The 27,202-nt window shown below is 49.0% G+C and overlaps 1 protein-coding gene across 1 annotated transcript in view; it reads left to right on the top strand.

Moving 5' to 3' along the window:
* Nucleotides 1–27,202, top strand: part of LOC129462993 (protein sidekick-2-like) — a 132,831-nt gene that overhangs the window by 24,675 nt on the left and 80,954 nt on the right. The window contains 1 exon segment of the mRNA XM_055243445.1: nt 12,423–12,529. Within this exon segment, the coding sequence (XP_055099420.1) occupies nt 12,423–12,529 (107 nt within the window).

The following is a 27,202-nucleotide window of genomic DNA, read 5'->3' as shown; positions in this document are numbered from 1 at the left end:
TCTATATGTTGATGTCCTAACCCCTAGTGCCTCAGAGTGTGACCTTATTTGGAAATAAGGTCATTGCTGAGATAATTAGTTCAGCTGAGGTCATACCAGACTAAGGCAGTCCCTAAATCCAATATGATGGGGTTCTTTTAAGAAGACAGGAGAGGCCAGGCACAGTGGCTCATGGCTATAATCTCGGCACTTTGGGAGGCCAAAGAAAGTGGATCATTTCAGCCCAGGAGTTCAAGACCAGCCTGGACAACATAGTGAGATCTCATCTCTATTAAGAAAGAAAAGTGGGGGAGGATAGAAACCCAGAGAAGAGAACACCAAGTGAAGGCAGAGGCAGAGATTGGAGTGATGTGGCTGCAAGCCAAGGAACACCTGGGGCCCCCAGAGCTGAAGGAGGCAGGAAGGATTCTCCCGGGGAGCCTTCATGCAGGGCATGGTGCTGCTGAGCTTGACTCAGACTCCTGGCAGCCAGGGCTGTGGAAGAAGAAATTTCTGTTGTTTTAAGGCACCCGGGCCATGGTGCTTTGTTACAGCAGCCCTGAGAAACAAATATGCCCCTGGATGCCCCAGTGTCCTGCTTTCCCCAAACAAGTAGGGCCTCTCGCATCAGGGAACCCACTTGCTGTGAGGGAAGAGGCTCCTCAGCTAGCACCACTGTGCATTCAGCAGGTCTTATTAGGAGGCCGCTTTTCCCAGTCTGAGAAGCAATTGAGTCTCCCCTGCACACCTGGGAGGCTGGAGTGAGCCTAGAAAAGTGGATCCATGGGGCTGCTCTGGCTGCCCACCATGATTAGGCCACAGAGACCCAGCCCCTTGGTTCCCTGAAACCTGGTTTCCATGCAGCCTCTTTATCAGCTTGTTTTAATTTGGTTTCTTTCTGATCCACCTTGGCATGAAAAGAATCATAAAGAATTTCAGCTGGGTGCCAGGAGCCCGGGACAAAGGAGTCCTCCCCAACCCCGGGAGTGGGAGCTGGATGGCGAGGCTTTCCTCCCCAAGCCAGAGGAGCAGGGAGCGGTGAGGAAATTCTAAATCACTATTGTAATCGAGGTGAGAGGAGATGCTCCTCTCATTTTGCTTTTCTGTTTTCTTGTTTTTTAAAAAATAAAATAAAATAACCACACCGCCTCCCCCAAATCTCAGCATTTCTTTTTTCCCAGCCTTTTAAACTGAAACCTGAGTTTTAACTCCTTATGCCCTGGACAGGGCTTGTCTTCTGTGGTTTTTCATTCCTTTCTGCTCCTAGTAATAAAACGTTCTGTCTGGCTGGGTGCAGTGGCTCACACCTGTAATCTCAGCACTTTGGGAGGCCAAGGCAGGTGGATCACTTGAGGCCAGGAGTTTGAGACCAGCCTGGCCAACATGGTGAAACCCCAACTCTACTAAAAAAAAAATATATATATATATATATACACACACACAAAGATTAGCCAGGTGTGGTGGCGCACACGTCTGTAGTCCCAGCTACTCGGGAGGCTGAGACAGGAGAATTGCTTGAACCAGGGAGGCTGCAGTGAGCCGAGGTCGTGCCAGTGCACTTTGGCCTAAGCAACAGGATGAGACTCCATCTAAAAAAAAAAAAAAAAGTGCTGTCTTGTGTCGCTGTTCATGGTGCAGAGTTGTCCGCGGGCCGCCCTACTCTCCTCCCGTCTATGCAGTGGCTCTCTCCCAGCTGGGCTCAGACGCAGCTCCTGCGCCAAGGCAAGGTCTGGGCAGCCTCCCAGAGGAATTTCTTTCTGGCGTGTGAAGCAAAAACAAGCAGAGAAGACCTACCCCAGAGCAGTCCCGAGGGTCCCAGGACAGGTCAGGGGGGTTGGGTATAGGGCAGGAACATGGATGGGGTCACATGGGCCTGAAAGGGAATCTCACTTTGGTGCCTTCTAGCTGGGTGACTTCAGGCCACATGCTCAACCTCTCTGAGGCCAGGTCCCCTGGCTGTAAAATGGGAAGAGGAATCCCTTCCCCTGTAGTTGACCTGGGAATGAACCAGATAGCATGTGTCAAGTGTTTGGCTCACAACCCGATGCTACTACTGTGGTTGTTATTTTGGGAGGGATCCCTGCTTATTTTCTCAAGCAGTGGGAGTCCCGCTCACCCAGGAGGAGTAGCCGTCTTGGGCTCCCAGCCCTGTCCTGCCCTCATCTCACCTCGATGGCTCCCTCAGCTCTCTCCTTTGCTTTCTCATCCAGCCAGACCTCTGTGGGGACCACTGGACTGATGGATCACAGTTTAATTAAGTCCTTATCCTTGTTCATTGAGAGCACTTAATTGGCCCAGAAGGTCCCAGGGCTGACAGACGCCTTCCCCCAGCCATCACAAGCCAGAGCTGTCACCGTGATAGTGGCCCCCAGCTCGATAACACCACCATCCTCTCATTGACCGCAGGGCCGGGTGATCAATCAGAGCCTCATGGGCTCTTCTGGCAAAGCAGGGAAGGCTCGGTGGCGGCAGGCAGGCCCTGAGACATCTCCTCCCCTTATGAAGCAAACCGCCCAGCAGCAGGTGCTTGTGCAAGCCCCAGGTTGTGCCTCAGCTGAGCAGCCGCTTTAAGGCACATCTGTATCCAGCCCTGCTCAGCCCTACGAGGAACCAGAACCAATAGGAGATAGACCTTCTTCTTCTTTTTTTTTTTTTTTTTTTTTTTGAGATGGAGTCTTGTCATGCAGACCAGAGCACAGTGATGTGATCTTGGCTCACTGCAACCTCCAACTCCCTGGTTCAAGAGATTCTCCTGCCTCAGCCTCTTGAGCAGCTAGGATTACAGGCACATGCCACCATGCCCCACTAATTTTTGTATTTGTAGTAGAGGTGGGGTTTCACCATGTTGGCCAGGCTGGTCTTGAACTCCTGACTTCAGGTGATCCTCCTGCCTCAGCCTCCCAAAGTGCTGGGATTACAGGCGTAAGCCACCACACACGGCCTATCCAAGGGCAGGAGAAGATGGGCGTCTCCTCCCAAGACAGCACATTCCTCCTTCCTCTGCCTTTTTGTGCCATCCGAGCCCTCAGTGGATTGGATGGTTCCCTCCCGCATTGGTGAGGGCTCTGGCTATGTCCTGCGAGGGGAGAGGGCTTTCACTGCTGTCTCTGTCCCCTGTCTTTTTGTCTCTCTCTTTCTCTGTCTCTGTTTCTCTGTCTCTCTCTTCTTTACTCCATCTGCTGATCCAAATACTGATCTCTTCTAGAAACACCCTCGCAGACACACCCAGACCATCCTTTACCAGCTGTCTGGGCAGGCATCCCTCAGCCCAGTCAAGTTGACACCTAAAATTAACCATCACATCAGAGTCAGGGGTTCCTCCCTGTTCTGTCCACTGCGGGTACCCCCCCTCCACCCTGTGGTTCCCTAGAAGGCAGGGGAACACACTATGCCCGAGTCTCCCCTCCTCCGAGGGACACAGAATCCTTCCCTATCCCAGTGTCTGTCCTCTGGGAGGGGACAAGTCAGGGCCCTCCCCCACCTTCCAAGGATTCTGGAACCCCGTGCTCAGCTCACCTGGGCTTGCCTGTCCCCTCCCCAGTGCTTACTCCAGAACCAATTCTGGATCTTCCCCTAAGCCTTCCCCTCCTGAGGCTGCTGACTCCCCTTCAAATGGTGGCCCCCTGCCCCCCAGCCAGGAGCACAGCATCCTTCCCCAAGCACCATCCACAGAACAGGCTGTGCCTGTCACCGACTCTCACTGAAGATGTGGGAGGGGAATTACAGCACCTGACGGAAACTGCTTAAAATAGAAAAACAGACATCGCTGTTCCTGAGGTGCCCTGCCAGTCCTCACCACGGGGTGCAGCTGACATTACCCCTCCCGGCCAGCCAGCTCCCACTACCCAGCCTCTGGCTGTGTCCTACATGGGGAGAGGGCTTTATCTCTCCGTCTCTGTCTTCTGTCTCTCTTTGTCTCTTTCTCTGACTCTGTTTCTCTGTGTGCGTCTCTCTCTGTCTCAGCCTCCCTGTCTTTCTCTTTCTCCCTAGATCTCCCTGTCTGTCTCTCTGACTCTCTCTCTCTCTCTCTGTCTCTCATTTTCACCCCCACTCACCCCCAGCAGATCCTTAGGGCTGCTACCAGAACGGAAATTCAACATTACAGCCACTTGATCATACTGAACAGTTGAGCTCTGTTTGCCTCAACCCTTTCCGTGCCTGAGCCTCTCCTTCCACAGTCAAAAGACCCACTAAAGGGGCTGCCCAAGCCATTCAGCTCCTTCTTCCTGGGCCTCCAGTGTACTAGACTGGCCAGCACTTAGCAACAATTTTTGATTAACATGGCCCAGATCAAAATTTAGGCCCTTCCCAGAAATACTCTGCCTCTGTCTATGTGAAGCAGGAGGAGGTAAACAGCCAAACTGCCCTCTTCTTACCCCAGGAGTGAGAGACCCCAAGCCATCGGATACATATCCCATTGAGGTTCATACTGTCAATGTGCTAGACTGTCCAAGCATTCTAGGTACTTAGTTGTGTGGCCTGGGGTAAGTTACTTTCTCTCTCTGGGCCCCGTTTTTCTCATCTGTGAACCGAGGTTTATGTTAGCACTGCGTCTGCAGTACTGTGAGGATCAGATGAGTGGATATGTTAAAGTCCTAGAGGGAGAGGAGCAGAAAAAAAATAACTATTGGGTACTAGGCTTAATACCTGGGTGATGATAAAGAAAATAAAACTTAGGTCAGGTACGGTGGCTCATGCCTGTAATCCCAGCACTTTGGGAGGCCAAGGGAGGTGGATCACCTGAGGTCAGGAGTTCAAGATCAGCTGGGCCAACATGGCAAAACCCCGTCTCTACTAAAAAATACTAAAAATTAGCTGGGCATAGTGGCGGGTGCCTGTAATCCCAGCTACTTGGGAGGCTGAGGCAGGAGAATTGCTTGAACCCAGGAGACGGAGGTTGCAGTGAGACGAGATTGCGCCATTGCACTCCAGGCTGGGCGACAGAGCGAGACTCTGTCTCAAAAACAAATAAATAAAAATAAAACTTAAAAAATAAAATTACAGCAATGTGATTAAAAAATATAAAGTCCTTAGAACAGTGACATTTATTATAATAATATTTTGTTAATTGCATAATGGTATATTGTTATTATTTATTACCTGGTACATGTTCTTTTCCCTTTTGATCGCCCTGGACAGAGTTTTGCCTGATTTCCTGAAGAATCTTTGCAAAAGCAAACCCACAAATACAGTCGGTCTTTTTCTAGCAGGCCACCAGTCCAGTGGCCAGGTCCTCGAGCACCACCTAAGTCTTCGTGCTGCAGGAACAGGCCCAGTGTGTGCTCACAGGTGTCTGAGGACACACACACACACACATGCACACACGGACATGCACACGCTCAGCACTTGCTGCCTCTCCTGCCTGCTGCCCAAAAGTCCATGGGGAGAGGCAAGGAAATCTGGGTTCCCAAGCTCAGTGGCCCACTGCTGTTCCTGGAAACTGTGCTGGCCTCAGACATCTGGGGTGACACCTGCAGGCAGCAGGCACACATGGTCCCCTGACCGCCCAGTGGACATGATGACCCACCTGCCTTCTCTACCTGAGCACAGTTCACTTGAGGAGAGGAGGCCTCATCCAAACATGTGTGTGCACAAATGTATGTGCACAGTCATGTATGAGTTTGCAGGGAGGTGGATTGCATGAGTTTGCATGTGTGTGCACAACACGGCATGCATGAATGTGCATCGTACCGTGGGTGGGTATGCATGAGTGTGCTCCATGTATGTGCACAAGTGTGCACATGTGCACTCACACACACCCCCTTCCTCCATGGGAGCATCACTGCGTGCATCTCCAGGGGTCTGATTTATTAACGAGGACAATACAAGGAGAGTGTGCCTATTATTTCTGGTGTCCGCATCAGCTCCTGACAGCTTCGTGGAATTGAAATATCTTATTTAATGCGAGTAAGAATCATTTTAAATATCAACGGTGACACTCAAGGACTCGAACCAAAAAGGGCATTGTGTGTTTCCTCGTGTGCTGGAGAAGATGCCACATTTGTTAGGCAGTTATTTTCCCTCCTGCTCCTCTCTTGTCGCTAAAAATCCAATTATCTGTCCTGGCTCTTCCTCCCACTGTTGTCTTGCGCCCTCCACCCTGAGCTCATCTCTTCATCTTCGAAGAGTGGACTGAGCCCCAGGGTCCTGCCAGATTAAAATCAGGACAATCTGTGATAGGGATGACAAGAATGGGTGTGGATTCTTGGCATATCTTCCTTCACTGCCCTCTTTCTGCCCCCAGCCCCAGTGAGGTGCTCTCTCCACCGCCTGCTGCTTTTGACCATTGAACTGGGAGAAAGCAAATCTTCCTCCACCCAGAAGATTCCTCAATACTCTGCAGCTGTCAAAAAGCCCGAGGAAGCTCCATGCACAGCTATGGAAAGATTTTTGAGACATATTGTCACTTGCACAAAGCAAGGAGCAGAACAGTGCATACAGGAGGCCATGTCTTCTGTTTATAATGGGGAGGGATTCTAAATGCGTATTTGCTTGCATTTGCATGAAGAAGTTCTGAAAAGACACTCAGGAAACTAATGACAGTCATTTCCTCCCTGTGTGTGTTGGGGATCAGGACGACAGGGCAGCTGGGGGACAACGGTGGGAGAGACGTTTTGCTGTGTACTTTTTCTTTTCTTTGAATTTTGAATTGTGAATAGATTTCCTATAATAAATAAATAAAGAGCGGTCCTTCGAAAGGGCCTAGGAGTGGGTAAATCCAGGTGTGCGCTAGCTCCCAGAGGCCACAACCCAGCAGCTCTTCCTCGTTGAATAGAGTGAGGTTGCAGGTCACCCAGCCACCGTCACTGTTCCTCATCCCTGGAGGAGCCAGGTTCCTGCTCTTCCACCTCAAGGAGGCACATGGAGGTGAATAGGAGATTGGGGGGTCAGAAGCCGAGGAATCTGCCAGGCAGGGAGCTCCGTGCTCCCCTAGTGCTTGGCTGAAGCCCCTAGAGGATCCCCACTATAGGGGGAGGACCCCTGCCTCACCCTCTTAGTCCTCCTCTCTGAGCCTCCCTGCCAATAACTCTTACATTTGCCCCCTCACTTGGCAAGCATTTGTGCAGGCATTTGTATCCACGGCCTCTCTGGATGCTCACATCAAAGATGGCCATCATTGTTCCCATTTTACAGACAGGGTAACTGAGGCTTGCAAGGTCCCACAACTTGCCTGGGCCACACATCTAAGAAAGAACAGAAGTGAAAGTCAAGTGTAAGTCTCCCTGGGGTGGAAGTCCTGGTGCCTTCTCCAACACTGCACTTCCTCTTGAGTGGATCGGGTGTGGATCCTTCAGCTCCGGCCCTGCTGCTCCTCCAGGAGACATTTCATCCACCCCCCCACCCCCGGGGTGACCTGGATGGGGCTGGACTCAGCCAGTTTCCTGCTGGGCTGGCAGCTACAGGTGAGTGGGACAGGCAGAGCTGTGGGCTGAGTGTGTCTTGGTGGCCCAGGAGGGAGCACGTTGGGGATAATGAGTGCTGTTACTGTCATTATCGGAGATGCTTACAGTGCGCTGGACTCACAAACCGAGAAGCTGGCCAAATGCCTCTTCCACCCGCCTGGGAGGCAGGGAGATGAGAGCTGCAATTTGGGTGGAGTGAAGTGGGTTTCCCTGGTAGGAAAGGCAGTGGGCGGAACTGTTACTTTAAATAATGTTGCCTACAAGCCAGAAATAGGTCTCCCAGGCAGGGAGCACCAAAGAGACAGCCCAAAGAGATGGAGGTGGAGGAGCGGGAGAGAGGTTGTACCCGCACTGCTGGGGCAGGGAGTATCTGCCCTCAACTGCAGAGGGGGACAGAGGGCGACCTGGGGGAGGGGAGGGGCCAGCAGCCCATGGGCTTTCCTCGTGGCCCTAATTAGACCCTAACTTGGACCTGGGGGTTCCTGGCTGAAGCAAATAGACATAATCCTCACTACTTGGAAGGTTGAGGCAGGAGGATCACTTAAACCCAGGAGTTTGAAGTTACAGTGAGTTAGGATCTCACCACTGCCCTCCAGCCTGGGTGACAAAATGAGACCCTGTCTCTAAAAAATAAAAATAAAGAAAAGAAATGGGCTTTTATTAAAGTTTAAATTTCACCATGCTTCACTGACATCAGCAAACAAATCCAGATCCAATGAGCCCCTGGTGCCTTTTTTATAATGTATGCTTAAATTATGTGGACAATGTGCATCTTTTTATTTTATTTTTAAAATAAAAGCAATATATGCATACCATAAAGAAAATTCTGATGGCATAGAAAGACATAAAATCAAAAAATAAAATTTTTCTCCCTCCCCATCCTGGGTATCTCTCCCAAAAGGGAGATAACACATTCTGGAGTATCCATCTTGAAAAAATGTTATGCCTATCCCAGTGTGTTTGTGTGGTTATAAGTGTGTGTGTTTGTGCTTGTGTATTTGTATACACACAATACACAGAAATATATATATACTATTTCAATTTACCCAAATGGCATCATAGCAAATAGTATCATGTCATCACACTATTCTTTACACTTTTTTTTGTTTGTTTGCATTTTTGCAACAAACTTAAATTATTATTGGTTTTTTTGAGACAGAGTCTTTGTCACCCAGGCTGGAGTGCAGTGGTGCAATCTCAGCTCACTGCAACCTCCGCCTCCTGGGTTCAAGCAATTCTCCTGCCTCAACATCCTGAATAGCTGGGACTACAGGCGTGCACCACCACACCCGGCTAATTTTTGTATTTTTAGTAGAAACGGGGTTTTGCCATGCTGGTCTTGAACTCCTGACCTCAAGTGATCTGCCCACCTCGGTCTCCCGAAGTGTGGGGATTTTTATTGGACCAGTTTGTATGATGTAAAACACTAAGGGTTTGGTAGCCTGTATCAGTGAACAGCAACCGATAAGAATATATTATCATTCTTGTCCCTAACAGTCAACTATGAGATTGTTTAGCATCTTGCTATTGCGTGCTTTTATTTGCAAACCTTCCCCTCCTCCCCAGCTCTTACTTTCTTTCCATGCTCTGTGTGTCTTGGACACCTTCCTACCTCCTGTCATACATGTGTCCATTCTGTGGCTGCAGTATCATTGATTGATCTAATTCCATTTTGATGGACATTTAGTTTGCTTCCAGCTTTTGTTTGTTTGTCTCTGCGATGGCAAGCAAATGCTACAGTGAACATCCTTGCACATATTTTTTTGTCACATAGTTGCTAGTGTATCTAAAAGGCCAGCTTGCTGGGAGCGGTGGCTCACGCCTATAATCCCAATACTTTGGGAGGCCGAGGTGGGTGGATCACTTGAGGTCAGGAGTTCGAGACCAGCCTGGCCAACATGGTGAAACCCCATCTCTACTAAAAATACAAAAATTAGCCGGGTGTGGTGGCAGGTGCCTATAATCCCAGCTGCTTGGGAGGCTGAGGCAGGAGAATTGCTTGAACCTGGTAGGTGGAGGTTACAGTGAGCCAAGATCATGCCACTGCACTTCAGCCTGGACAAAAGAGTGAGACTCCGTCTCAAAAAAATAAAAATAAATAAAAGCCAGCTCCCAGGAGCACAACCTCTGAGTCAAAGAGCTGGCATATTCTAATTTTCATAGACTTTTTCCCAAAGGCTGGACCAATTTCCAGTACCACTAACCGTCCTGCGGGTATAACTTCCCTCCCCCCGACTCCTGCCAACACTGGGTTTGACCACACCTGAAAATCTTTGACGATCTGCTAGGCAAACATGGTCTTGTCGTCTTGATTTGAATTTCTTTCACTATGACAGAAGTTGAGCATCTTTTCATGAGTTTATCAGCCTTTTCTATTTCTTGTCCTCTCTCTGGTGCTTTTTAATAATATCTGATTCCATTTCCAAAGGAAGAGAGCTTTTCCAGCCCATCTCTTCTTCCGTCTCCTCTCTAGGGTCACCCCATCACTTTAGAGACCCAGACAGTTCCCCCACAGTGGCCTCCCCTCACCTCGGGAGAGAGGGCAAGCAAGCAGGAGAGAGGGCTGAGGGTGGATTTGAAGATGAGGTGAAAGGAGGAAGAGAGATTTGCCAGAGCTTGGGCACTGCGCTCTCCCCGCCGTCACGCTGCGCACAGTAGCAAGAGACAGATAAGAGCTGCAGCCGGTGGCAGAGATAAGGGGCTTGGGCAGCCAGAAGGTTCTGGAAAATGCTGCAGAGCCACAGTGAACTTGGCATGTGGCCAGTTTTGAGTCAGGCCTGCACGGACCCAGGATGGGGGGTGGGGCCCTTGGGATGTGACCTCAGCTTCACAGCCAGGCTTGGAGTCTGAAAGGCTCTGTGGGACTTTGCCTCTTACAATGTGTGAAACTTACAGGTTACTAACAAGATATTTCTGAGCCTCAACTTCTCCACCTCTAGAAGGAAGGTGCTAATAGGGTTAGTGTGGGGATTAAATCACAGGCTCTCAAATGCTGACCGATGACAGTTTGCAACTGTCCTCATAAAAGTCAGGCTAGGGTAGTGGGCTTTGTGTAAAATTTAAGTTTAAAAATTTGTTAAATATTGGCTGGGTGCTGTGGCTTACGCCTGTAATCCTAGCACTTTGGGAGGCAGAGGTGGGAGGATCGCTTGAGCCCAGGAATTCAAGACCAGCCTGAGAAACATGAAAGACCCCCCTCTCTTTTTTCAAAAACTTTTTTTTAATATAAAGAAGGAGAAAAAGTTTTAAAAATGCCTTTATGCTATTAGGAGTTTTTTGTCATCTCAGAAATGTCCTTTTTAAATTAAATGCTGACCATTTCTATTTATTTTTCTCCCTGGCACTTTTTAATATTATCCCTTTTTAATTGTTTTTGTTGTTGTTGCCTGATTATTTGTCTGTTTGCTTTCTGGTTGGTTGGTTTTAATAATCTTGGCAAAGGAAGAAATTCACAGTCTCATGTTGGTCCCACTTTTTTAAGTGTTACTGGTTCACGATATTCAATAGGCTGGGAACTGCTGTGTGAAATGAAGAAATGTATGAAAAGTACTTAATACGGTGTCTGATGCAGAGATGGTGCTCCGGAAGGGGTGGTTGTTGTTTCATTCTTGGGAAGATGATGATGACAGGCCCCAGCCAGATCTCATGTATTAATAAGACAAAACTGGCATCTTCCAGGAATAAGGCTGCTGCATCCCAGGGTTGGCATACCTAGAGATACCCTAGAGGCAGGCATCAAGGAACTTGTCCACCAGGTCAGCTGGGCAAACCCTAGAATACCCATGAATTGGGGAGAGGTGTCCTAGGACATCCCGTCTTCCTCTGAGGGTCCTGTGGGACCATTGCCTAGGGATGGGAAAGGTGACCACCAAGGGCTAACCAGGAGAACTAGCCCCTGGTCCCTGGTCCCCTCCATCCACTCCTGTCCCACTGTCAGAAGCTCCTCTCACTGACCTGCCTCCTCCTTGCCTCTCAGAGAGGTGAGTGTACATACACCTGCTCCAAGCCACCTGCCCCCCAATGCCAGAGTCTGCTGCTCTGTGGGTAACGAGTGTTTCTGGAGTGAGCTTTCAAGGGGCCAGCCTGAAGTCCCGCATCCTGTCCCCAGAGCCCACGGAACACTAGCCTGTCTTGTTCAGAAGGCTCTGCCCAACCCCGCCAGCCCAAAAGCTGCAGTGCAGCTGTATTATTAGTCCGTTTTCATGCTGCTAATAACGACATACCTGAGACTGGGCAGTTTACAAAAGAAAGAGTTTAATGGACTCACAGTTCCATGTGGCTAGGGAAGCCTCATAATTATAGTGGAAGGCAAGGAGGAGCAAGTCACATCTTACATGGATGGCAGAAGGCAAAGAGAGAGGACTTGTGTGAGGAAACTCCCCCTTATAAAACCATCAGATCATGTGAGACTTATTCACTATCACGAGAACAGCATGGAAAGACCCACTCCCATGATTCAATTATCTCCCACCTGGTCCTCCCACAACACCTGGAATTATGGGAGCTACAACATGAGATTTGGGTGGGGACACAGAGCTGAACCATATCAGGGGTTGTCTGTAATTTTAAGGAAGGAATGATACTGAGCATTTGGGAAAACATGTAAACTTCCCTATTTCTGTCACCTCCATCCATTTCAACTAATATTCATAGCACAGTCCTGTGCAAGGACAAAAAAAAATGCCCCCACCTTTCTCAGTCATGTGAGTCACAGGTCAGGGAGAACAGCTGCTTCCATCAGAGCTGACACAGCCCTAGGCTCAGGGTCAAGGATTTGGATGCAGCACCTTCCCTGCTTGGAGAAGTGCATGCTAATTCCCAGGCAGATGAGCAAAGGCCTCATTGGCTTTGGAAGAAACCCTCCTATTTATTGATAAAGACCTTTGTGTGATCCTATGACATGGCCAGGGAGTCAAGAATTCCCTGGTACTCTTATTCCAAAGAGGGTGACCTGGCGACCTCTGACCTCTGAGCCCAATCTGACCTCTGTACCCCTGCAGCTGCGTGACTTGCTCACTGGCTGTCTTGTCTGTCCTGTAGATATATGATCACCAGCCTGGACCACACCCACGCTGGCTTCTACTGTTGCATCGTGCGGAACCGAATGGGGGCCCTGCTGCAGCAGCAAATCGAGGTCCAGGTGGCCTGTGAGTACAATGGGGACCCAGGGGTAGGGGGGCAACTGTCGTGCCGTGTCTGCCCAGCCGCGTCATGGGCAGAGCCAGATCCCGTCATGGCCATCAACACCCACTGAGTGCCCACAGTGCCCCTTCCAGCCAGCGACCTCATTTTACAGTTGGTAGAACCAAGGCCCAGAAAGTAGCAGGCCTTCTTCAAGGTCACACAGCTGTAAGTCTCATGCACATCTGCTGACCCTGTGACCCCATGACATGTCCCGAGAGCCAAGAGCTCCCTGGTGCTTTTCATTCATTTTAGACAAGGGTGGCCTCGTCTGTGTCCTTTAAATGGGACCAGCTGATTTGTGTTTCAAAAAAGGGCTTTGCACCTGCTTCGAGTGCCTCCTCTGTGGTCCACGTCACACCTGGGAAGGGGCATCTTCAGAATGGCCACTCTGAGCCTCTCCAGCTACAACCCTCTTCTCAGCAGACTTCCCAGGGCCTTCATGACTTTTATTTTGTTTTTGTTTTTGTTTTTGTTTTGAGTTGGAGTCTCGCTCTGTCATCCAGGCTGGAGTGTAGTGGTGCAATCTTGGCTCACTGCAACCTCCGCTTCCGGGTTCAAGTGATTCTCCTGCTTCAGCCTCCCAAGTAGCTGGGATTACAGGCATGTGCCACCACACTCAGCTAATTTTTTGCATTTTTAGTAGAGATAGGGTTTCACCATGTTGGCCGGGCTGGTCTCCAACTCCTGACCTCAAGTGATCTGCCCACCTCAGCCTCCCAAAGTGCTAGGATTACAGGTGTGAGCCACCGCGCCCAGTATGACTTTCATTTTCCGTCCTCCAACTCGCTCAACCCCGGAGTGGTAATAGCCTGGGGGTCTCCGTGATCTTCCAGGGGTGCTGGGAGGTGCCTCATGGTGAGTGCTGAAACTCCAAGGGGAAGGGGAGAATGAGGAATGAATCAGGGTTCCCAGAAAGGCTGGGGGGCAGAGAGTGAAGTGGGAGGCCCTCACCAAGCCTTTGTGGGTAACGGCCTTCTCCCCAGTACTGCCAATTCCAGAGGATCTCCCTCCGAAGAGGAAGGGAAGACAGCTTCAGAAGAACCCCAGGGCATCTCAGGGGCCAGGGTCCTAGAGTACCAACCAACAGTCTTCCCTCAAGACCCAGTGTTGCCATCCCAGCCCTGTCCCCGCTTCCTCAAATATCTGCTGTCTTCTAGAAATGAGGCTCATTATGGGCTGTTTCATTCTGGGTTTTCTTAGGAAGAGAAGTCCCAAGTTGTACTGTGGGACATGAGAGGGTGGCAATCCTTAGAGAGGCCTGAATATTTTTTAAGACACCCTCTCATCTGGAGCACATGGGGGCATGCTTCTAAATTAGCAAAGGAAAGAGCTTGCTACTTAAAGAGAAGTGCAGGAGAGAAATCTAAAAGAAAATCTCAAGTGAGGCAAAGAGTGTTTATGATAATTACGGAAAACAACCGTAATCAAAAGTGGAGGATGGATTGGCCCCATAAATCAGCACTAACGGCAACTCAACTTACTCCAAGGAGCAGAAAAAGCCCTGAATTAAAGTGATGGATCTCAGGCAGCTGTCAGCGACTGGAGGGCTCCCTGGAAGCTTCGCTTAGGCAGTGCTGAGAGTCCAGGGGGCAGGGGGAAGGTGGGGCTGAGCCTCCAGAGAGACTGCATGTGTGTGTGCACGACTGTGTGCCAATGTGTGTGCATGGGTGTGTGCAAATGTCTGTGTCCGGGTTGGTCAGCCTTTTTGTTCACATGTGTCTGGGAGAGAATGAGTGTGTATATGTGCGGGTGTGTGCACATGGATATTTGTGTGTGTGTGTGTGTGTGTTTGCATGCATGCATGCATGTGTGCTTGGGTATATGTTTCTGTTGCCAGTCTGCCTCTCACTTGTGTATTTGAGAGAATATGTGTGTTGTAAGCATGAGTGTGAGTCGGTGCAAATGTGTGCCCTTGCATTGCATGTAACCATGTGTGTGCATGCGAGTATGTGTAAGTATGTGCACATACATGTATTGGTTATGTGTTCAGATGTGCATGTCTGGAGTAATCTGCCTCTTTGTTTACCTGTGTGTGGGCCAGAACCTGTGTGTGTGTGTGTGTGTGTATGTATGTGAGTGTGTGCACGCACACAGTCGCAAATGCCATCCAGCATGCCATTTTGTCCAGGCCGTGGGGTGGGGGTAGGGGGTAAGTTCCAAGCCCCTGGCTCATAGGAGACAGTAGAAACTTTCTGGAGTTGAGAGCCCCCGAGATGAAACGACAGCCTCCCTGGGGGTTGGCTCTGCCAATCAAAAAGAGAAAGGAAGGGAGGTCAGTGTTTCTGTGGCTGAAATGCTTCTCTTCATGGCTGTGATAGGAATCCCTGATCCCAGACTCAGCTCCTTGATCCCCCTCCTTATGCAAACCCCTTCCCACATACACACAAACCCAGGGTGGGAGGAACTCCCTCCAAACCAGGCCAGACACGTGTGTGGTCCCTTCCCCAAGACCCACAGGTGTCCTTCTGCCTTCACACTGGGGGAGGGGTGTAACCATGCCCATCTGCAGGGCGAGCAAGCAAGGTGCACTGATCATGGGCAAAGGTCCAAGCGCTCTGGACTACCCTAGGTGATGCTGGCAGTGATGACCCTCAGTGGCAGTGACATATGGGGGCCTGGCTCAAGAGGGAGCTTCTGAGATCCAGGGAGTTGCTGAGCTCCAGGGTGACAGTGAAACGGCTTTGCAGGTAGTGCCTTACAGTGTTGGCAGGCTGGGGGCTCATCACCATGATAGGCAGTGTGGCTTAATAAAAAACAGTGGACTGGCCAGGTGTGGTGGCTTCACGCCTGTAATCCTGGCACTTTAGGAGGCTGAGGTGGGCAGATCACGAGGTCGGGAGTTCGAGACCAGCCTGGCCAACATGGTGAAACCCCATCTCTACTAAGAATACAAAAATTAGCTAGGCATTGTGGTATGCACCTTTAATCCCAGCTACTCGGGAGGCTGAAGCAGGAGAATCGCATGAACCCAGAAGGCAGAGGTTGCAGTGAGACAAGATCATGCCACTGCACTCCAGCCTGGGCGAAAGAGTGAGACTCCATCTCAAAAAAAAATAAAAATAAAAATAAGGCTGGGCGCGGTGGCTCACACCTGTAATCTCAGCACTTTGAGAAGCCAAGGCAGGCGGATCACAAGGTCAGGAGATTGAGACCATCCTGGCTAACACAGTGAAACCCCATCTCTACTAAAAATTAAAAAAATTTAAAAAAAAATTAGCCAGGTGTGGTGGCACATGCCTGTAGTCCCAGCTACTTGGGAGGCTGAGGCACGAGAATCACTTGAACCTGGGAGGCAGAGGTTGCAGTGAGCTGAGATCATGCCACTGCACTTCAGCCTGAGTGACTCTGTCTCCAAAATAAATACATAAAATAAAATAAAATAAAATAAAATAAAATAAAATAAAATAAAATAAAAAGAGTGGACTTTGGAGTCAGACAGACCACATTCACATCCTTGCTCTGTCCTGGATTGCTATGTGACCCCAGGGAAGTGACTGGACCTCTCTGAACCTCACCCCAGCTCAGGTTCTTCATCCATAAAATGTGTTAATAATATCAACCTCCTAGGCTCATCGGAAGGATTTCTTGAGCTCATATGTGCCAAAGCGCACAGCCAGCTCCCACACAGTGCACCCTGCATCAGTGGGAGTGACGGCTGCAGTTAATACTCTATATTATCACTTCAAGGAAGCAGAGAAGCAGGCCACAGAGCAGAATAGCCTTCAGTAAATGCTGTCCCAGCAAAATGCAGCAGGCTGGCACCTTCCCCAGTGCCATCCTGCTAGCCCAGCCCTGCCCCTCCACTACCTCTCACAGTGGGATTCTTGCCCTGTTCCAGCAGCCCCCTCAAAGCCCCAGAGCTCCAGGTGCCCCCAGACATGGTTAAGACCATGGATGTCACTGCGTTCCACCAGGGCCATTCTGTGCTGCTAAGCTGTGCACATATGGGTAAGGCCCCTGGCAAAGGAATGAGACACCTTGGAGTGGCTGAAGGGGGAGCAGAGAGAGAGACCCAGGTTAACCTCCCCCTGTCCACCAGCTGCAGCTCCCTGAAACCAGCACTGGGAAGCTGCATCTGCTACTGCACATGGCTTTGCAGGTGTGAAGCTGCTTCCTCCATAATGTGGTAAAGTGGGAACCACAGTCCACAGCCCTTTGGGCCCTAAAGCCAGGAAGTTAGAGAAGCCCTAGGAAGTCCTTCCAGCCCTTGAGAAGAATGCAGTTCCTGACAAGCTAAGAAAGGTTTCACCCAGCCAGGATGGGAAGGAGAGAAGCACACCTCCCCCATTCATGCCCTTGCTGGACACACTGGCCTCATCCCAAGGGCCCTCCCTCTCTAGCTGTAGACGCTGAAGAATCCTCTGTACCAGCCCCACTTCCCTGGGATTCTGGGCCTAGGGAAACAGCACTTGGCAAAACCATTCTCACTCAAAACAGTGCTTGTCCTGAGGGTCACTGTGCTGGGAAGGGCACAGTGGTTCTCATCCCAGCCTGCAGAGTACAAGTCCCCATCTCCATGTTACAGATGAGGAAACTGAGGCTCGGCCGGGTGACACATCTTAAGTCACACAGTTAGGAAAAACTGGGATTTGAACCCATGACTGCCTGATTCCAAAACAGCCACACTCTGCTGCTTGAGGACGAGAAGAGAAAAATCAAAATTGGGTGGGTGGGAGGAGGGTGAGGGTGAGCTGCTGGGGTCAGAGTTCAGACAGAATCAGGGACAGCCCAGGGCTGTAATAATCCATGTGCAAACAGCTCTGCAAACGCACGTGGTCTCCCACCTAGGGTGAATGTCTAGCACCAGTGGGTGGGGTGGGGTAGAGTCTACCAATCACATCGTTTTCCTTGCTCTCAGCATTGTGAGTAGACGAAAAGTACCTATACAGAGCTCCAGGGTTCTTCTGTGTGCCAGGCACGGCCCTTGTGCCTGAAATAATGGCATGTCTTGGGGATGGAGGTCCGAAAGCATGGGTTTTAGCCCCAACCGAGGCACTGACTAGCTTGGGACTTTGAGCACCTCCCTTCCCCTCTCTGGGCCTCAGTTTTCCCATCTGTAAAATGAGATCCATTTCAGTTTTGATGTTAATAAGGTTAAAGTGACCTTCAGGGTCATGACCCATGGAGCCCAGCCTGGAAAGAACTGTCCCCCAAAGAAACCCAGAGCCCCCTAAAGATGCAGAGCCTAAGGGGGGTTCCTCAGAGCCTCCGGAACAATCCATTCTGCTGTGCCATTGTGTGAATGTCTTTCTTCCGTGGGCTCCCAGGACAGTTCTGAGAGGTTAGGAGGCAAATCGTTTGAGGAACATAAGAGGGGCAAACTGGGGCTCCGAGAGGTTGCAGAATAACCCACAGTTCCAGTTCCACAGCTAGCAGTTCCACCATCTACCTTCTTCCTCCTGGCATGGTGTAGCTATGGCCCCAGCTGTGAGCCCTGGGTTTAAATCCCGACTCACCTCCTACAAGTGACCTTAGGCAAGTTACTTCTCTGTGCCTCTGGTTTTCATTGTGTAAAAAAGGATGCTACCATGAGTATCTACTTACCTGAGTGGTTGAAAGGATTAACGAATCAATGCACACAAACCATTGCAATGGGTTCCCAGAATGGACGGCACTCAGGGAGAAATAGACTTTAGGTCAGCCAGGAAAGGTGTCCTGGAAGAAACAACCTTCTTGAATCTGTCTACCCAGGTAGGTACATGGCTAGCCACCCTCTCTACTCCTGCTCTCCAGGGCTGGACTAGGCTGAGGCAAACCAGGCACTGAGAGTGCCCAGCTTAAGGACGTGCTCATTCTCAAGTGCTCACCTCATATTTGCATGACCCCAAGAGTGGGTGCCTCCTTAAATCTTTCACCCTCAGCACTTCAGTCCCCTCTCCCTACCCCAGTCTGGGGCCCTCCCAGGATTCTGCGCTCCAGGCCTGCTGCAGCTGCCTGTCTGCCAATCCGTCCGTCTCCTTACACACACACACACGCAGATGGCACACAGTTCTGAGAGGGGGTGGGGTATGGTCACTTTTCCCAAATGCCCCTCCCATCCTTGGCTGTTCCTGCCTCCTGGGGTGACAAGGGCTTGTCCTGGGGCCCTAAGCAGCCAGTTCTCCGATCATGGAGCCAGGCCGGCCAACCCCTGGCACCCAGCCCCCTTCCCAAAGAGAACTGTGAATTGCGTTCTAATGAGAAATTAATAAGGCAGCTGTGCTAACAACTAATGATAATGGCAAAGTCGTTTAAAAAGGATTCTTTACAAGTTTTTAATTACAGCAATTAAGGGGAAGCCAATAGGACATCTTCACCCCTCCCCAGCCCCTTCCTGTCCCCACTCGGAGTCTCTTCTTTGTGTTTTTTAAGTCACCATAAATTTCCAGCATTCAGCATGTAGGATGAATGGCTGAGAGGGTTGGGAGAGCCTTCCGGAGGTGGCAAAGGACTTCAAGCCAGCGTTTCACCACATCCAGGTCCTGAGGGCACCTCTGTGTTCTCCTCACCTGGGCGAGACCTCCTGACCCCTTCTCCCAGCCCTCATCTGTGGGACTCAGACTTGAAATCGTCCACTCCAGCACCAAACCCACGCACCCACCCACCCACAGCAGGGCAGAGCGCCTGCCCCATCCTGGGAGGCTGGCCAGCTTCCTTCCTACCAGGCGGCTTGGCAGCCACTCCTGCAAAAGACAATTGGAGGGGAACAAGCCCACTGTCACGTGGGCTAGGGGTAATCCTAAAATGCCACCCATAGGCCTGTTTCTCTTCATTTTCAGCCTGAGCTGTGGGTATTGAATGCAGGATGCTTAGGGGCCAGGTAACAGTTCTAGTAACATCATTGTGTCTTTCTGGGGCACTCATGTTACTTGAGTATTCAAATCACTCAGGAAACAATGATCATTGCCGCACACCCCCATATGCCAAGCACTGTTCCAGGCAGTGGGGACACAATGAGAGACAAAACCAAGACACACGTCTCTGCCCTCGAAGAAAGTAGCAAGAGAAACAAAAGTTAAAAGGTGAATATATAATATATAGGTTATAGATAAGGCCCATGACAAAAACTAAAGTGTTCTAAGGAGAGATGAAGCTGGGCGAGAGGTTTGGAGGATAGGGCAGGGGTCTTATTTGATATGATGGTGGAGGGTGGCCACTGGGAGGGGGTGACATGGAGTCGAGTCTCAAAGGAAGGTTGTGGGGGGTAAACCATGTAGACAGAGGAGGAGATCATTCCAGGTCAGACGGCAGGTGCAAAGGCCCTAAGGCGATGTGGGTGTCTGAGGCCAGGTAGCTGAAGTGGAGTGGGAAGCAGAAAGTGGAAGATGGTGAGGCTGGAAGGTGAGACCTTGGGGACAGATCCCGGCATTCTAAGCTGTGGTCAGTGCTTTGGCTGTGTATTAGTCTGTTCTCAAGCTGCTGATAAAGACATACCCCAGACTAGGTAATTTATAAGGAAAGAGGTTTAATTGATTCACAGTTCCACATGGCTAGAGAGGCCTCACCATCATGGTGAATGAGGAGCAAAGCCACATCTTACATGGTGGCAGGCAAGAGGGCTTGTGCAGGGGAATTTCCACTCATAAAATCTTCAGATCTAATGAGAACTCACTCACTATCATGAGAACAGTGTGGGGAACCACCCCCGTGATTCAATTATCTCTGCCTGGTCCTGCCCTTGACACACGGGGATTATTACAATTCAAGGTGAGATTTGGGTGGGGACACAAATCCAAACCATCTCAGGATGCTACTCAGAATGAGAGAGAAGTCATGGGTGGTCGGGGGCAGAGGCATGAAGTGATCTGAAGTGAGCAGCTTTGTTTGCATGATAAACAACACATAAAACCACAACAAAGTACCATTCCGTGCCCACCAGGTTGGCAGAGACCACAGTCTAACAACACCAAGTGTTGGTGGAAACTCACATGGCTGCTGGCGTCAAGTTGGTAAATTGATACCAACTGGGGTTTATGCAAACGTTATTAGTAAAATGAATGTGTGTATAACCCCACAACCCACAATTCCATTTCTAGGCACATACCTTAGAGATTCTCTTATCCATGTGTGAGGCTGCTCTTGGCAGGACAGCAAAGCACCAAAAACAAACGAAGCATGATCCACAGAATTCCATCCAGCCGTGAAAATGACTCAATGAAGGGCAAGGACCAGGATGGAGCCCCCCCGAAAAAATGTTGCACAAAGATGCAAATCACAGAAGACTATATACAGGATAATCCCAGGTGTAAAATATTTAAAAACAGAATACACTGACCACAAATTGTGTAAGGTTGCATCTCTAGGTAAGGAAACGTGAAAGGAAAGCAAAGGCACATGGCCTCAATATTCAGGAGAGAAACCATGTGGTGCAGGGGAGCCGGGGAGATCCAGGGTAGGGGAAAGTTATTGTTAGTGTTCTAGGCCTTCAGCTGGGAGGTAGGTGCAGGAGTGTTTATTTTATTCTTCTTTAAACTATACATATAATTATATTTGCTCTTTTGTATGCATGACATATTTCATGATTTTAAAATGTTTTTAAAATAAACACATAAAAGCAAGAAATATATTCTGAAGTGGAATGCACACTTTACAAGGCCTTTTAAGATATGACAAAGACATCAGGAATAATTTTTAGCACCTTCGACTGTGCCCCAGGCCTGCACTTCTTTGCTCTTGGGGGAATTTCTTGGGAATGTTGGATCAGCCCTGCAGGGCACAACACAGCATATTAGCAAGCAGGTAACTTGGGGAGTCAGTGTGGCAAGTCCTTAACCATTTTTGCCTTAGTGTGAATGAGTTTTCCCAGGGGATCCTGGGGCCTCAGCCTCCGTTATCACTGTCATTTTCTCCACCCTCCCTTTTTGCCTCTAGCCTGCCCTCCTGCACTGTCTGGCTGAACAGACCCCCTCTTAGCAGCCTCTCGCTGCTGTGGTTCAGTGCATACATGGCTGTGTGGGTGGGGCATACACACACACATATGTATGTATAAATACATTCACCCATGGCCTGCTCAACAAGGAACTCCCTGGGCAGATCCAAGCAGCACATTTGACAAAGTACAATGGAGAGATTGTGAGGGCCTTAAGCCTGACAGCCACAGTGAGGTGGGAAGATCTTGGAGTGGAGAAGTGGAGGAAAGAGGCAACTGCAGAACCTGGACCAAGGCCAGCTGTGCCCTACCTGCTTCCATCCACCTCACCATACAAACTTATGTATATGCATACATATAACCGTCCTGCCACCACACATACATACATGCATGCATGCAAACATGTAGATACATTTGTCCCACCATACAGGCACATATATGTAAACATGCATACACACAACCACCCATCTCACCATACAAACGTACATGCATACAAACATATACAACCATTCATCCCACCACACATGCATCCATACGTGTAAACATGCATACATGTAAACATGCATATATATATATAAATATAAAAACCATCCCACCAAATGCATCCATATATGGACATTCACCATAAATATATTCATACATGTAAACATACATGCATACAACCATCTATGCCACCATAAAACGTGTACATGCATACATACAACCATCCATTCCACCACATATGCACACATGCACATAAACATACAACCATGCATCCCACCATACAAACATACATACATGTAAATGTACATACATACAACCATCTATCCCACCATAGACACTTGTACATACATACAACCGTCCCACTATACATGTACACATATATGTAAACATACAACTATACATCCCACCAAACATACATGCATGCATGCAAACGTGTATAAACAACCATCCATCCCACCATACATGCACACAGGTATGTAAATATGCACATAAGCAACATCTATCACATCATAGAAACATACATGCATACATACATGCAACTATTATCCCATGACATATGCATACATGCATGTAAACATGCATGCATATGTAACCATCCCACCAATAATACATGCATACATGTAAACATACATACACAACCATCCATGCCACCATACAAACATGTACGTGCATACAAACATAGCTACATACAACCATCCATCCCACCATAAAAACGTACAGGCATACATGCAAACACAACCATCCATCCCACCATCCAAACATACATACATGTAAGCATATATACATACTACAGCAATACCACTATACAAATGTACATACATACAACCATCCATTCCTCTGCCCTTCCTCCATTCATCCACCCATCCCTCCGTCTATTCTTCCATTTTTTCCTCCATCCACCCATTCACCCATACAACCTTCCATCCCTCCATCCATCCGAACATCCATCCATCCACTGAACAAATCCATGGCACTGTCCCACTGGCCTTCCTTTATTTCCTCTGTGAACCCCTTCTCTCCTACCTCTGAGCCTTCACATACTTCCCCTCCCATTCCCATATACACCCCTAGGGAATACTACTCAGCTTAAGAAAAGCCTCACCTATCTCCCAGTCTGAAGTAGGTCCTCCTGCTATTCCTCTCCTGAAGAACCTCATTCCATACTTTTCCACAGTTGTCATAGACATCACCAAACGTTTGCTTGTGGGTTGATTTACTTATTCCTGTCTCCCTGACCAGACTGGAAGCTCTAAGGGGGCAGACATTAGGTCTTCCTTCACTGCCTACCCCAGAGCCTACCTGGCCCACAGTAGGTGCTCCATAGGGAAGTGGTGAATGCTGGCCTTGAGTGAATTTAGAAAGTACTGTGTGCAGGGCACAGGCCCAGATGTCTTGTCAGGATTTGCTTCTGAATGTGACTGCCTCTCAAGGCTTAGCATCTATAGAAAGAGATAAAGAATGTGTATGCAGGATTGCAATGCAGGATGCAACTCAGGAAGGAGGCAGGGAGGGATGGCATGGGGAGGGCCAGGGTGAACATGGACTGGGCCTGGCCCTCAGTGTTCACAGCTGCATAAGCCACTCGATCTCCATGAGCCTTCATTTCCTCACCAGCAAAATGGAGCTAATAAAACTAGAGAGGAGAAAAAACACTATTACCATAAAATTGCTTTAAATTGTTCAAATATATCTTCTGAGTTCTGTGAAAAGTTTTTTAAGTAGATAAAATTATTTTAAGAACTGAAATCAATGTGATTCATTGATGTAATTTTTTTATAGACAGAGCCAAGTAATGGAAATTAATAAACAACTAAAAACATACATTTATTTAAATTGAGCTTGGCATGTTATTGTAAGGATTAAATTAGATAATGCATGGGAAATCCACCTAGAAAGAAGTTCTGGGTAGGGTAAGTGCTCAACCGCTCTGTTTTTGAATTCTATTTGAATGGTTTTTGGTAAACTTCATTGAGGAAGTAATGTTTAAACTAAACTGTGAAAAATGTGTAGGCTTCCAATATTTTAACACTACAAATATTAGATACATTTTTTTAACACTTTTATATACTCTTCTAGTTTCTATGGCTATGTAACAAATTACCCCAAAACATAATGGTATACTGCAATCATTTATCATGTTCACAGATCCTGTGGCTCTAGACTCTGGACAGAGAATAGCACAGGCAGCTTGACTCTACTCTGGGATGACTGAGGCCTCAGCTAAGGCTCAGTCTGGGACTGAAGGCCGGGGCTGAAGTCCTCTCAGGGCACACATGTTTGTTCACATGTCCGGCGTTGATGCTGGCTGTCATCTGGGGACCTCAGTTCCTCTCCATGTGGGCTGCTCCCACATCTGCTTTGGCTAGATTGAGCTTCCTCACAACATGGTGGCTGGATTCCAAGGGCGAGTATAGAGAGTGAGAACCAGGTGGCAGCTGTATCCTTTCAATGACCTAGTCTCAAAAGTCACATGGCATCACTTCCTGCACGTGCTACTGGTCAAATAGTCACAAGCTCCCTAGATTCAATGGGAAGGGACCTACGATCTATCTGTCAGTGAGAGGAATGTCCATCACACTGTAAAAAGAGTATGTGAATAGTAGTAAAATATTGATGCAGCCATCCTTGGAGAGACACAGCCTGACATACACATATCTTCTCACGAAATACTCAGTACAACCTATGAGGAAGGAGCCCTTCTTAACTCCATTTCATAGAAGAGGAAATTAAGGTTTGACAAAGTCGAAAGCTTTGTCCTAGCTGGGCACAGCGGCTTACACCTTTAATCCCAACACTTTGGGAGACTGAGGTGAGAGCTTTAAGCCAGGAGTTCATGACCAGCCTGGGCAACATAACAAGACTGTGTCTTTACAAAAAAAAAAAAAAAAAAAGAAAGAAAGAAAGAAATCTACCCAGCATCATAGCTAATGGGTAACAGAACGACAGAACGAGGATTTGAAGTCAGGTCTAAAAAACTGCAAAGCCATTACCATTGCACACACTGCCTACCAAGTGTAGAACAAGGATGCCAGCAGCAGATTTGATCTTTTGAAACACTTAATTGACTACATCCTTCCAGGATCCTGTAGAATCATGGTGCCTTGGTGACTCTTGGCTTCCTCTGGCGGCATTCCAGGCAGTGGCCCAGCCAAAATACAGGCCGTGGGGTAGGAGGTGGCAGGACGTGGTGTGGGCATTAAGGCAAGAAAGGTTGTCTGGGGTCAGATTAGGGAAGAACCTTGAGTCCAGTCCAGGGAATTTAGACTTTCCCAGGGCAGTGAGGAGTTCACAAAGGCTCCGAGAAGGTCAGAAAAACTAATCAAGAACAGTGTGTAAGATGGACAGAGGGAATCTGGAGTTGGGAGGCATGCCCAGGGTCTGTGCAGCTGGAGTAAGGGGCCAGCCTGTTGGCAAGGCTGGAGGAACCAGAGGGTCCTTGGTAAATGACAGTAATGTCCCAGAGAAGTTGAAAGGCTTGGTGGGGGCAGGGAAGGGAAGCTCCACCAAAGGCTCCAGGGGTTTGAGCTTAGGTAATTGGGTTTTGCAGGTCATGAGGGGAGTTTTTTTGTTTGTTTGTTTTAGTTTTTGTTTTCTTTGAGATGGAGTTTCCCTCTTATTGCCCCAGGCTGGAGTGCAATGGCGCCATCTCGGCTCACCACAACCTCCGCCTTCCAGGTTCAAGCGATTCTCCTGCCTCAGCCTCCCGAGTAGCTGGGATTGCAGGCGTGTGGCACCATGCTCAGCTAATTTTTGTATTGTTAGTGTAGACAGGGTTTCACCATGTTGGCCAGGGTTGTCTCGAACTCCTGACCTCATGATCCGCCTGCCTCAGCCTCCCAAAGTGCTGGGATTACAGGCGTGAGCCACCACGCCCAGCCAAGAGGAGATTTTAACAGAACTTAGGATGCAAGGAGAGCTTGGCAAGGAGATGACGGAGGGCCCTCCTTGGAGAAATGCCCAACAGACTGTTGGAGATTGGATCTCAGAGCTCAGGGCAGAGCCAGAGCAGAAGGCACAAGTGTCATTTGCAGGGAGATTGTGGTCAAACCATTAGGCCAAGTGAAGCCGCCAAGGGGCCAGCGTGGTTGGAAAGAGAATCAAGACTAGGGCTTCAGAAAGTGAACTTGTAGGCCCGCATTCTCAAACGATTGTGCGGCAGAATCTGCAAACCAAGAGAGGGAATCAGGTACTCAGAGAGCCAGATGGGTTGAAGCAGGGCCTTTCTGTGCCCTGGGGGATGCCTGGGAGGGAAGGACAGTGGTGAGCACCTTTGTGAGTTTTCCAGGTCTCAGGAGATTCTGAGACCCACCCAAGTCAGCCTTAGCTCGTGTTGGAACTACCTGAGCAGCTTTAGAAATACTCAGGTTTGGTCTGGGCACAGTGGCTCACACCTATAATCCCAGCACTTTGGGAGCTCCAGACAAGCCTAGGCAACATAGCAAGACCTCGTTTCTATTTAAAATAAAATTATCCAGGCATGTTGGTACACACCTGTAGTCCCAGCTACTCAGGAGGCTGAGGCGGAAGGATTGCTTGAGCCCGACAGGTTGAAGCTGCAGTGAGCCATGATCACTTCACTATACTCCAGCGTGAACGATAGAGCGAGACCCTGTCTCTAAAATAATAATAATAAACAAATACTGAGGTCAGCCCACACACCCCAAAAGATTCTCACCTCTGGGAATGTTAAAGGCTCCTCAAGGATTCTAAGCCAGGTTGGAGAACTCCTAGTAGGAGAGGAAAAAGAGTCAGTGGTCTTAGAGGAGTTGAGAAATAACACCCAACACAGTAGGGGGGGACCGGGCGGCTTAGCATGCGGCCCTCCTGGTTAGGGAGGGGTCCACTGGGCAATGGGGAAGCAAAGGCCTATAAGTCAGCAGTGTGAAATCTTTCTGCATGTAGGAATTCTGTGCACAGGTCGAGGCACATCCTAGTGATGGCTTGGGGTGATGTAGGCTGGGCACGGTGGCTCACACCTGTAATCCCAACACTTCAGGAGGCCGAGGCAGGCAGATCCCTTTAGGTCAGAAGTTCAAGACCAGCCTGGCCAACATGGTGAAACCCCATCTCTACTAAAAATAGAAAAATTAGTTGGGCATGGTGGCGGGTGCCTGTAATCCCAGCTACTCAGGAGGCTGAGGCAGGAGAATCACTTGAACCTGGGAGGCAGAGGCTGCAGTGAGCTGAGATCTGACCACTGCACTTGGTTGATTAAAGCCTGGGTTAAAGAGTGAGATAAAGAAAAAAAGAAAGGAAAGAAAGAAAAGAAAGAAAGAAAGAAAGAAAGAAAGAAAGAAAGAAAGAA

Source organism: Symphalangus syndactylus, chromosome 14 (assembly GCF_028878055.3).
Source record: "Symphalangus syndactylus isolate Jambi chromosome 14, NHGRI_mSymSyn1-v2.1_pri, whole genome shotgun sequence".
Lineage (NCBI taxonomy): Eukaryota > Metazoa > Chordata > Mammalia > Primates > Hylobatidae > Symphalangus > Symphalangus syndactylus.
This window is presented reverse-complemented; position numbering and strand designations above follow the sequence as displayed.